This window comes from Balearica regulorum, chromosome 6 (genome assembly GCF_011004875.1).
Source record: "Balearica regulorum gibbericeps isolate bBalReg1 chromosome 6, bBalReg1.pri, whole genome shotgun sequence".
In the NCBI taxonomy this organism is placed as follows: Eukaryota; Metazoa; Chordata; class Aves; order Gruiformes; family Gruidae; genus Balearica; species Balearica regulorum.
Window position 1 is genome coordinate 13,330,878 of NC_046189.1, and position 12,200 is coordinate 13,343,077.

Here is a 12,200-nt window from a genome sequence, read left to right on the forward strand (position 1 = left end):
TTTTGAGCTTCTACTCCCCATTCATACATATGTGTAATATTTAGCTAATGGGAATTAAACAGGTAACACAAGTTTAATTAGCTTTGCTGTAGCTATGAAAAGCAGCTAAATTTCACAGCTGCATAGGGAAAATGCATCTGTGCAGTACAATGGTTTCAGTACAGTGCCTATTTTCTTACCTGCAAACACCGCAGAATACACCATGTTCAGCTCAAGCAGAATTTCCAGCAGGAAAGAGTATTTGCTGGATGTTAGTAGAGCAAGTAACCTCACTGCCCTAGCTAATCTATGGACATCCTCTCCTTTCTAATCCGCAGAAACCTAGCCTTAGAACTACTCGTTACCAGGGAGAAGAGAACAAATCCCCTTAACCCTTTTCTTGCATAAAAAGCCTACTTTAAGTTGTATCTCACTTAAGTATTTTCTTATTCTCAGCAACTTTCCCAGTCAATAGGGCACTCAGCACCTGTCTTCAGCTACCATGCCTGCAATCACAGTGAGGGTCTATAATACTGTAACAGTGATCATCTGTTGCTGGTTACAGGATTTCTGCTGCAGCACAAGAAATATCTGGCATTCAATTTCAGGAAAAAAGAAGCAAAGACAAGGAAAAAAAGCAACTACCATGAAGCAATACAGAGGAGTCCTGCAGGTTAACTCATTTCTTTGTCAGCTACAGAAATGCACAAATCAAAGCTGGTCTGTACTGATTTCCTAATGCATCACAGCCCACATAGGCTGTAAAGTGGAATCTGTGTCAGAAGCACATTTAATCCTAGGATTCTCTTCAGCTAATAACTGAGCTATATAGCAGAAAGACCAAAAATAATCCAGCCCAGGCTGTCTCCTTCCATTAATCAGCAAGCTAAATTCATCTGCGATATCATTTTTTATAAAAGGTTGTGTGTGTATATATGTTTGTAAAGGTAGATGTTTTATTTGTTTTTGCGTTCTCAACTTTGCATCATTCATAATGAATGAAGTTAAACATCTGAAGTTGCTACATATTTGGTAGATACGTCTCCTTCTTCAAAGGCAGAAAGACTATGAGAATGTAGATGGGAAGTTAAGACACAGAATCAGTGTGAGAGTGAGGTCATATGAAACAAAGCTTTTTGCATGTCGAAGCTGAAGGTTAAAATCATTCCTATCTTCTGAAACATCTGAAGACAAACACTAACAGAACAGTTATGGGAAGGGGCGCATCAAACATGGTTTTAATAATTACAGTGCTAGAAAAGGTGAAATCCTGAATTGAGATCTTTGCAAGATGAAAGTTATTGCTATTGATTTACTCAGCTGTTCAGCTTAGCTCCTTTTCAAAGAGCAGTTCTGCTCCTACAGGTTTCAGTTAAATATTTTTTGTACATTGAGTTCTAAGACAACTGCCTGGAAAGACTGCATCTAGCACAAAAGATTTAAGTGTTTGAATTCCTGCCTTACACTTTATTATCCTCTCCACCCCTTCTCGTGTATCTTCCCCCTCCCTGTCTCAAATTAACTTTTTTATAACTTCCCTTTTATTCATGTTCTTGCTTATCTCTCCTCAAATTGTTCAGTATAATTTAAAAATAAGATTAAGCTAACAAAGAAGTGTTTGCAAACATGGTCTATTATCTCTATTTTCCATTATCGCTATAGTCTGTTGGAAGTATAAGTACAACAATAGTTTTAAACATCATCTTGTCAGAATTACTCTTTACCCTTCTCTGATAAAACTTCAAAAATTTCAGAAAGACCAATCTTTTTTACTTTATTATGAAAATTGCTACATTACAGCCACTGTTCAAAACAGTATTTTGACATATGGTTCCTTTCCATTTAGGTGCCAATACACAAGCCATGATTACTATTTCAAAAATATGAATAGCATTATCTATGGTAGTTTGACATGACATAAGCCATTATAACATTCTATAATCTAGTCCTCCCTCCCCCTTTTTTAAAGTCAGCCATGGTAAAGAACAGCACCTACAATACCCAAATTATCCATGAGTGTTATCGGTATAAATAAAGTTAGCCATAAACCACAGAAGCGCACACACACACACAAATCCCCCCCAGGGAAACTACTTGTTCTCTACATGTTCAAAAATGCAACAAGGTTAGCTTTTTTCACTCTGACACGTAAGTTAACAGGCAAGTCTCAAACCTAACCCATTGTCAGCTTGTTCAAGAGCACATTCCCATTCTCCTATCACCTGGGCTTCCAGAGAAAGTGTCTGTCCTTGGACATCAAGGTAGTGAAACCGAACACTGCAGATTTCAGGTATTTAATTTGGTGCCAAAAGTTGAAGTGGTCAGTGCCTTTTATTTATTTCATAAACAGAAAGAATGGTGAATGCCTTTATATTTATAATTCTTGTAATAACAGTGTGATTATTTCCACTACAGTACATTAACACTGCATTCAGCAATTCTGTTCAGCACAGATGCCTCAAACGTTTGCAGCCAAACACGGTATAGGTTACCCATTATAAATACTAACATATTTCTATTTTTTAAATAAACAAACATAATAGCTTAATTCAGGAAGACTGAATGGTTCTGTGGTGCAATTCATTCTCTTTAAAACACCTCTGTTGACAAACCAGGAATAATAAAAACAAACCCACTGCTTTAGAAGCCATGCGGTCCAGACTTTCACATGTACTCTATGTAGATGCCATGCCTTTTTGCAGCATTGTTAATTGAGAAGGAGTAAATCTTTCTGTTAGGATAGGAAATTATTTCTTCTTCACAAGTACTTGACAAACCAAGTCTCTAGCTTCATCACTTCATAGATAGCCTCTGGCTGTAGTTTTTTGATCTTAAAACTGAAAGTTCAGGAGAAAAAATGGAATATTTTCATCTGTAACAACAGAACTGTAACGAAGTGCCATTTCGGGGAAGAAAGTGGGTATTAGTGAAGTTCCACTGAGCAGATTATCCTACAGAGCCAGGTCGTGAATGATGGTCTAGGTAAGCTTTTCATGTTGAATCTGGTAGTAACATGCCTGAATAAAACAAAGTTCAGTTTAGCATATATACCAGTTCTCAGCAAGCTGATAAAGCATCATACACAAAAGGGTTGATTTTTTTTTTCCCCTCCTATCCAAGCAAACAGAGGACTAGGCTTTCTACAAGCAGTGATGATACAGTGACACTCAAGACATGAAAATCTTCTGATATGTAAACTAGCAAAAAGAACAACAGGAGATTTTTAATTACAAATTATGTCCAACTCTTAATGAAGCAAGATAGCATGATTTGGGACTCTGAATACTTCCACAGCTTTTCCAAGATGAAGTACTTTTTTTTTTGGTCACAAGTCTGTCTTTGCCCCTTGACAGAAGGGCCAAAAAAAGAAAATATTTATTTATGGACAAGGATGCAGGGATAAGTATTTCAAAAGTACTCAGACTGAAAAGCAAAGGTTTTTATCATCTGGATAAATAACCTGACCTGCTGCTTGATAGCTATTCGCTCCTTAATGCTGGTTCAAATATGCCTTGGGTCAGCCATGACCAGAAACTTAATATAAATGTCTTGGACAAACTCGCACTCATGGAAAACAGGACTTCTACTACATAGATTCTTTGATGAGTTTTAACCAAGTCAAACCTTCACTTTTTGCAGCACTATAAAAATAACATGTATTAAAAAAACCTCTGCACCCAACTACTTCCAGTCTGCACAGACAGAAAATACACTCAGGTTCACCTAGCAACTCCGCTGAAGATTTTTCTTTAAGTTTCAGGTTAACAGCCTCCCTCCAAAACAACCCCATAAAAAAGCTCCATACAGCAGAATTGTCACAAGAACCACTTGTTTGAGCAGTTTTGAGGTACCAAAACAACCTGTTTCCATTATGGAGGTCCTAGTGTACACTAGGCTATTCACCAAAACAGGTTCTCTCCTTTTTCCATACTCAAAGAGAAGAATACTAAATAGAATGTGGAGAGTGACAGAGTAAAGAGTTTGTGGTGGTTTGGGTTTTTTTGTTTTGTTTGGGGTTTTTTGTTTTGTTGTTTTTTTCCAAAATTAGATTCCTGAAGTATCTTGATGCAATGTTAGACTTAAACATTACTGGAATGACTAATCTCCAAAGCAGCACTTAATTCCAAATATTTATGAAGGGAATAAGGTTTGTTATGTTGCAGGGGAACGACAGGCTGCAGATGAGCATTCAGAACAAATCAACAGAAACCCATATTACATTTGAATAAAGTACATTTGCACATTGCACCATTTTATTAGCAGTATCTGCAATTGTTAGGTTATCCTAGACTGTAAGTTAAGTTTCCCTGCTCATCTTAGCTAAAACCTTCAATAAAAATGTCAAAAGTTACAAGCTAATGTTCGTACAATCGTCCTAAGCTGATCATCATTGCTCAAAGCTGATTAATTTCCAAACAAAGGTTTTAATAACCCTGAATAATTTTCATACCTTCAAGGTAGTGAACATGATGCCTTGCTCCCCATGCTGCAGATAAGGGTCCATCAGGTCTTCGATTAAGTGTACCTCAGACCCCAAATTCCTTATCCTGTCACACGCAGGAGAAAGAATAGGTAAATGAGAGATACCATTATATTTTTTTTTACTTTTTGTGCGTGGTGCTGTGCAATAACCAGGCTTTTCCCTAACCTTGTTCTGAGGTGACAGCCATTTCATGGTTAACTCTTCAAACATTTTTCAGGCCAAAGCAAACAGCCAAAATGGAAAATTTACTAAGTTACAAAAAGCTAGCAAGTAATCCTATAACAAAAAGCAGGAGCACTTAATAGAGGTAAAAGTACTCATATTGCCTGTGCTCACCTTATGACCCATGCCACCCTTGGTGCCTACCTGGCTCGTAGCACCACATAGAGAAAAACAGGGAATAAGTCATCCATGGACCACAGAAAGTCTTCCTGAAGAGTCTCAAGTACATTCTGAGAGATCTCTTCAAAAGTCTGCTGGATCACCTTCAACTTGTCAGCTGGGGTAAACGTAGTACTGTTTGGAGAGCAAGAGCAAAATGGGGTAACAATAAGTTGTTACATATCTGCATCTAAATTAAGACAACAATTTGCTAACTAGCATGCCCCTGTGCCCAAGAAGATAAGCCAGATCGTTCACACCACAAGAGCCATGGCTGCCAAGGCTGTGTAGTACCTCAGGCTATAATTACAGGATCAAGGCACACTATTGCAAGCGAGACTCTCTTCACATAGTTGTGAGATGTTTTAACATAGAGGTAAAGGGGGAAAAAAATCCTTTCTAAAACCCTTTTAATTTCTATTTATATTCTTAGAGCAGAATTCCTTATGTCAGCTAACAGACACAGAAAAGCTCCCCATACGCAGGTCATTTTGCCGTAACTAGAAATTCACATGTACATTTGATTAGACATCCTCATGTGTTTGATTCTAAACGGTGTCCTACGGACACAGATCTCTGAGTCGCATTTGCAAGGCTATACTTAATTTCTCATTGGGAGAATTTGCTAGTATTTTTAGTAGGAACTCTGAAACTTCCTGGTGACCAAAGAAAAGATGACAGGTAAAGGATCACAATCAAGTAAACTAGATACTACTATAGCAGAACAGTAAAACACTAAAAGACAAATTTCAAAGAATTACCTGATTTGCTGTAAACATTCAACTGCAGAGGCAAAACAGGCATCTTTTGTATTTGATGATACCTGCATAATCATGGAAAGATTTATCATGCAGGTTTAACAACCTCACTATTCAGCAGCAGCAGAAAAGCAGCCTATCATGCAACACTGGCATAAGAGACTTCCCCCCCCCCCCCCCCAGTTTTCAGGTGCAAAGAAAGGGGAATGTGCCTGGACGCTAAAGTCATCAGGAAATCTGCCTATGTATAATTTGTATGAGTTTCATCTAAAAAATTAAGAAAAGCCTGTACTGAATTCCTTGCTATGTTACAAGAATCAGTGATGGTTTTGGATCTCTTCCAGGTCAAGTAAGATTGAGAATTATTAAATCTTAATGGTTAACGGTCAAGAGGGAACCGTAAGACTGGAACAGTTGAAACTTCGAAGTCATAGCAGTCAGTAATCAGAGAGTCAGGTTTGGAACAAACAGAAAAGAACAACTATAAATGTTAGCTGTTAATACACAAGTGAGCCTAATTCTTTCTCAATGGAGCAGGTGGAGAATGGATGGATGCAAAAAGACCTAGAGAAAGTCACCCAAAGTGAGAAAACTGGACAGAGGAGAGCAGCAGATAAACATGATGTCTTGGCTAAAAACATCCTATCTAATTGAAGGAATGACCCAGCAAACAAGGTAACTGGCTGCAGAGAGCACCACATACTGCATAATTCAGAGAAGACACATACCACATAGTACTTCACAGTGGAAGGGTTCTATAACCAAAAAACCAGATCTGAGGAGGATTCAGACAGCTGGTAAGAATTTTGCCCAGTACATAAAAATGCAGAAGATCTGAAGTAACTCAAGAAATACGTTATTGCTGGATTTTGTAACATTTAAAGTCTGAGTGGAGGTTTGCATCATGTGAATCTTCAACTTCATGATTTGGGAAAAAGGGGACTTGTCTTGCTGGCAACCCATAGCCTCAGGAATGGGTTTGGACGTCGATTTGGTTACTGCTACAAACTTGTAACACTCAGTCTCTATCAAGGACTATCAGCTCATCTGTGTGCAGCAAACACTGTGATGAAAGCCACACTTCCCATTATTACACAGTTTGCAGAAGCCACAGTTATAAACAGGGAGGACGTGATCTGAAGGCAGGAGTAACTAAATAACTATAAGAAATCAAAAAATTCAAATAAAAATATACTTATTCATAAACAGACATGATTTAAAATATAAATATTCAAATTATTCAAAGTTATGATTATTAAACCACTCTTACTGGAGCACAGAGATTGAGTACTACACTATTACCATCTAGTAATTCAGCCACTTTCATCAAGATAATGATTAAGAATAAAAACTATACAATGGTATAACTCTTAATCAAGCAGCTTGAAAATCTCCTTGGTAGACTTTTATTCTCACACTTTCATAATCGGAGACCAAGCAAATGTCTTCCTAAATTAGAATTTATTACAGAGTAAGACGGTAAGCGACAAAGCTGGACTGACAGCTGTTGTAAGAAATCACTAGTGTAGCTTTTAAGCAGCAAATTTTAAGGAAACAAGATAGCATAGCATCTCTTCAGCAAAAGTCCTGGTCAAAAATTCTTTGACTGCTTCTCCATGATGTCAGCTTCTCAAAAGAAACACTGGGCAAAGCATACTGTAAGGCAAGGTCCAGAGAACATACCTTTCTACTCTCTCCAAGGATGGATACAGTTCCTGGCCAAAATTTCCTGCAAGAAACCCAACATAGTCTATTGAGAGAGCATAGTCTTAAAGCACTTTTCACCTTATGAAAATGAAGTTGTCATTCTTCTACAAGATACAACAGCTCTTTCTACAAGATCAATTACATCTAGCACAAATAGCTATAAAATCACTTGATTTGAAATGCCTTACTCTGGTGTTGTAGCAATGCCAATCTTCCCCTCCCCTTTTTGGAAGAGGGAAGTTTTGATTCACTCTCTCAACTATACTAACTAGCTTGAAGATATATTTAGATGGATTTTAATCAAAGAAAAGCACTTTAGACAGTGAGGGGTTTTAGTTGCTTTATCTAATTACATGCTATAATCTTTTTCTAAGTTCTGTTTTATTGTTGAAGCATACTTACGCTTGCACTCCAAGGAAACTTAGAAGAGCCATATCAGTTTGTTTGTTTAGACGTAAAACACATTCCCAGTAAATATCTTCCTCACGCTCATTGTCTAAGGCATACAACATAAATAGAGGAGGATAGAGTCGTGGCAGTAACACAGGGAGCAGCAAGCCAAAACTGGTTACCACATAGCTATTAAAAAAAAAAAAAGGGAGGTGGTTTAAAGAGGGAGACATTTAAAAAACCTAATTGTCTATAAAAATTGAATGAAAAATGATTGGAACAAGTTTTCATTTAGTATGAGCCTACTCTATGAGGGATAAGAATAATAAAAGTACAAATCCATCAAATAGCATCTGTGTTAAGCAATACTTAGGAGTAATTTTCCTTTACAGTCTACCTACGGGTGGGTTTGGGGTGGGGGCAGTGGTTGTGGTGCAGGTTTTTTGTGGTTTATGTGTTTTAAACAGAACATTGGCTTTCCTCCTTGTATAATGCAAAAGCTGAACACTGTACTATATTATAGTTCAGGTTTTACCTGTATCTTCATGCTAATCATTTACCCTCAATTCTGGGCCACTCTGCTGACAGCTGAACTTCACCTTCAAAGCAGAAGCTAGAAAACAGGCTAAATCCCATTCAGTTACCTGGCCTAGCTCCACACGCACTCCAGGCTCACACAGTCAGCACTTGCTTGGCACCAAGCTGTAATCCTAGCAGGGACAGCTGAACTCAAGGTGCCTACTACTACCATCTGCACAGGCCACTGCAGCCGTTCTCAGACAGCTGCCTCTACTGGTCCCTCTTCCTTGTTCTCAAACACCTGAGGCTGTGCGGACAGGACGATGGACTCAAGGGCGAGCTCCATGTGATTGGCTATTTGCCCATTACACTGGATCCGTGTTACCCACAGTGCTCTTAAACTAAACAGTTTTCTGAAGCCCAGGCCCAAGCCTGAACTTGTTTACCCACAACAGACAAAAGCAAGTTTGGGTTTAAGTAAAGGATCGTTGCATGGAACAGGGATGAAATGCTTATTGCAACCATCACATGGAAGTTTGCTTATCAGAATCTGTCATCAGAAACAAAAGAAAAAAGAAATCTGGTTATATCCATCAGTTAAACATATGCTTATCTTTCTTCCCCCACCCAAGAAGAAACTGCAAACAGAAATAAAATGGAGCCTTTGTTAGCTGTGGGGTTTTTTTGGTGGTGGTTCCCCCCTGCCCTTTATGTACCCTGGCTCAGGAGATTCTGATCTGGAGTCAGACTTCCCACTGCAAAATGATCGCCTTCCCTTTGTCTCAGTTGCCAGAAATGGAATTGTGCTGCCCTCTTCCGGAAGATCAGGAAACAAGAACCTAAATGGCAACACACATAACATATGATTTCATTTAATGAAGTTTCTACAAACCACAGCATTAGAAGGCAAGATTGGAGAGGAAAGAAAAGTCAGCTGAAATAATACATGGTGGACTAAGTAAGACAGTATAGCTAACAGATGTACAGTACCATCTACCTGCAAGAAAACTTATGAGGGCCCACCTCTCCAATGCTAAAGATACCTCTCCTACCTTGACATCACTTCCCTCCAGACAGGGCTTCTAATGGTTAACAACTTGGAATATTTCTGCTTTCAGTGTGGCAGGGACCCAATTAAAACTGTTACTGCTCTCAAGAATCTAAGCAAACGCTTCATAGGAACACTGCTCATCCGTGTTGGTAAGAACTTCAATGGAATACACTGTGAGTCCCTGTCCTCACTATACTTCTACACTCTTTGAACACTATCTTTTCACAGCATGGATATCCAGAGACACTACATTGGAAATCCACATTCAGGACGAGCTTCCACCAGCCATATTTTAAAGTACAATGTAGGATGTAATACACTGTGGTGAAGATTTTAAATTTTTCTGTTTTGACGGAATATTCGAGACTCCTTAAAAAGGTTAAGGAAATATAAGCAACTCAAAACAGAGTAAAAATACTGGCACACTTGGACTACATAAACACTAGACAGTTTCAGTACATGAGATCTTTAATTCAGCAGTAGTTTGACTCAAAAATTAAGAGTCTCATTACCTAACCAATTGGAAGATGCGTTTGAGGTAGGACTTTATCTCTCTTACAGCCTCCTGCAGTAATCGTCGATTAGCTCCTACTCCAACATAGGTCATTCTGTAGACAGCTACTAGTGTTTCCACCAGCTTGCCCAATGGATGGAGAGGAGTATCACAAGCCTGAGGTGAAAGATATTAATTGGCCAGTCAGATAGGTCAGTGCCTGACCAAAAAAAAAAAAGAAAAAAAGAAAAAAAGGAATTCAAGAGAGATGGGTCAGAGATCCAACAACAGGCTGTGAAAAAAATATTACAAATACATCAAGAAGTGAGCTATATTTAACAAGTTGCCATTTGGATTATAAAATTTATGTATTAGCTGAATACAGCTGATAGAGGAGTCAAAACAGTACAAGAACTTGTGCTAGTACTTGGACAAGTCATCTGTCCAGTACTGTTAAAATTACCATGCAATAATTGGCAAGTATTTCAAGATGCTTTGCTGGGATCCAATGTATAAAACAGTAACTGGGCAGAAACTGACTTTAAGGTAGTATCCATGAGGTATATAATGTTTTCAGTCTTAGTTATGGTGTTTAATTCAATAAATTAGGAAGTTAAGAGCAAACACAAATGAATACAACGTGGATTACAAGAGTGCAAACATGGAAGGAATTAAGGAAAGCTACTACTAAGCGAGCTTGACATCATGCCTTACCAACAAGCTATATGAGCATTTGAGTCACAATACCTTTATCAAATATTTTTTTATATTTTCATATTTTTCCAGGGTGAAGGCACCAATGTGTTGTGGAATGAACTCCAAACTTTCCAGTGTCTGAGTATGTGAGCGGCTCAATAATTCTGGACTGCGGTTATAAAAAAAGGACAAAGACATTGTACAGGTTATTAGACATACAGTAGGAAAAGACCCCCTTGAAGCTAATTGAACTGAGTATGTCTCCAAAAGGGTTTATAGGGCAGAGCATTAAGAGTTCTGATTTTGTTTAGGATTTCTTGTTGTTGTTTTAACTGAACTTTTACAGTTAGAGTTTCCATTCTAGAGTATGATTTTGGTTTCTTTCTCAATGCTTGCTTCATCCTGCTGACTACTTTCTCTAGGAACCAACCTGTCTTTGTGTTGCCGTCGGTTGGTGGTCAGGGCCACTGCAATGTTGTCCCAAGCCTTCCATCTGTCCCCCTGGCCTGGGGTCTCACAGCCAAGCTGGTTCCAGCATTCTTCAAATACTGCCTTCCATTTCTCATCAGGAGGCACTGCCAGGATCCCAAGTTTCCGCCTAATACAATGACCAGTTAAGTCCGTTAAAACCAAAGTCGTGAAATACCACATTCAGCTACGAGAACCACCTACGGCTAATGTCAATCTAATATCTCATGCTATTTCTCCAGAAGCTGATACACTTAAGAGTCTCTACAGTGAACCAGGTTTATCACTAAGAATAAACCTAGAACCTACTATTTAATTAGTGTCTTGGTTTTCAACACATTTTTAAAAGAAGCTACAAAAAGTTACTGAAGTTCTTTTCTTTGCTAACTTACACTAATCCACGTAACATTATAATACATTACATGATTAAAATGTTTTTAATACCTACATGTGGTAACAACTATGAGCCTTATTACATTAGATAAGTCAGTCTTACTCTTTCTTGTAGTCTTCCAGGAAATGGTTTGTTTAAACACAAAAAGGACTGTTTTAATCTCCAAGCAAACAGGACATACTGCACTTAACTGGGCTTATCTTCACCACTGGTATTTGTTCAGAAGGCTCTGGACACATTCACTTAGCAAAGACATAGTACAAGAACGTTCCAAATATCTCATTATCTTGGACTATACAAATAGCATAGCTACACAGATAAACACCAAGAATGGCTATATGGCTTCTGCCCCTAAAGTAGTATCTACATATGATGTTGCACAACATGTTAGGGATGTGCTGGTAGAGAGTAAAACCAGCTCAGGCATCTTTTCATTGAGAGCCGATGCTCAGGTATCCTCTATAACCAAAGGAAAACCACAAACCGTTGTTCTCCCTATATATAGATACCTGTATCTCAGACATGGAATGAAATTTAGTGCTTTGAAAAGCTTTCATAAAGCAAATAAATGCTGTCAGGCTTAACAGTCCTATCTTGATTTAAATCAAACATCTGAAATTATCAGACCCTTCATTACTATTTTTCCCACCACGTTTGAGATGAGAACTAGCAACATTGATATTTCCCCACGCTTCCAGTTTCACAAAGCAGAACAAGTAGGCTCTAAGCCTTTTCAGAAATTATACCAGAAGATTTTCAACTTCAAGAGAGTCTGAAAGGAGTAGATGAAACTCTTATTTCACAAGCAATCTTCACAAATATGTACATACATTTATTCATAGACTCCCTACTGGGGTAAAAAGCAGACAGCTGCTAAGGTT

General features: G+C 38.2%; 1 protein-coding gene across 6 annotated transcripts in view; it reads right to left on the minus strand.

Moving 5' to 3' along the window:
- Nucleotides 1–1,727: 1,727 nt before the first annotated feature.
- Nucleotides 1,728–12,200, minus strand: part of ALS2 (alsin Rho guanine nucleotide exchange factor ALS2) — a 59,087-nt gene continuing 48,614 nt past the window's right edge. For 5 of the 6 annotated variants that reach the window (XM_075756348.1, XM_075756347.1, XM_075756349.1 and 2 more), the window contains exons 25-34: nucleotides 10,888–11,055; nucleotides 10,509–10,626; nucleotides 9,781–9,938; nucleotides 8,934–9,056; nucleotides 7,711–7,887; nucleotides 7,285–7,330; nucleotides 5,605–5,666; nucleotides 4,829–4,978; nucleotides 4,430–4,526; nucleotides 1,728–2,996 (exon numbers count right to left, since the gene is read on the minus strand). In XM_075756348.1, the coding sequence (XP_075612463.1) occupies nucleotides 2,958–2,996; nucleotides 4,430–4,526; nucleotides 4,829–4,978; nucleotides 5,605–5,666; nucleotides 7,285–7,330; nucleotides 7,711–7,887; nucleotides 8,934–9,056; nucleotides 9,781–9,938; nucleotides 10,509–10,626; nucleotides 10,888–11,055 (1,138 nt within the window). In that variant the 3' untranslated portion in view covers nucleotides 1,728–2,957. The remainder of the gene's footprint in view (nucleotides 2,997–4,429; nucleotides 4,527–4,828; nucleotides 4,979–5,604; nucleotides 5,667–7,284; nucleotides 7,331–7,710; nucleotides 7,888–8,933; nucleotides 9,057–9,780; nucleotides 9,939–10,508; nucleotides 10,627–10,887; nucleotides 11,056–12,200) is intronic. The other variant, XR_012836045.1, reaches the window with a different exon arrangement.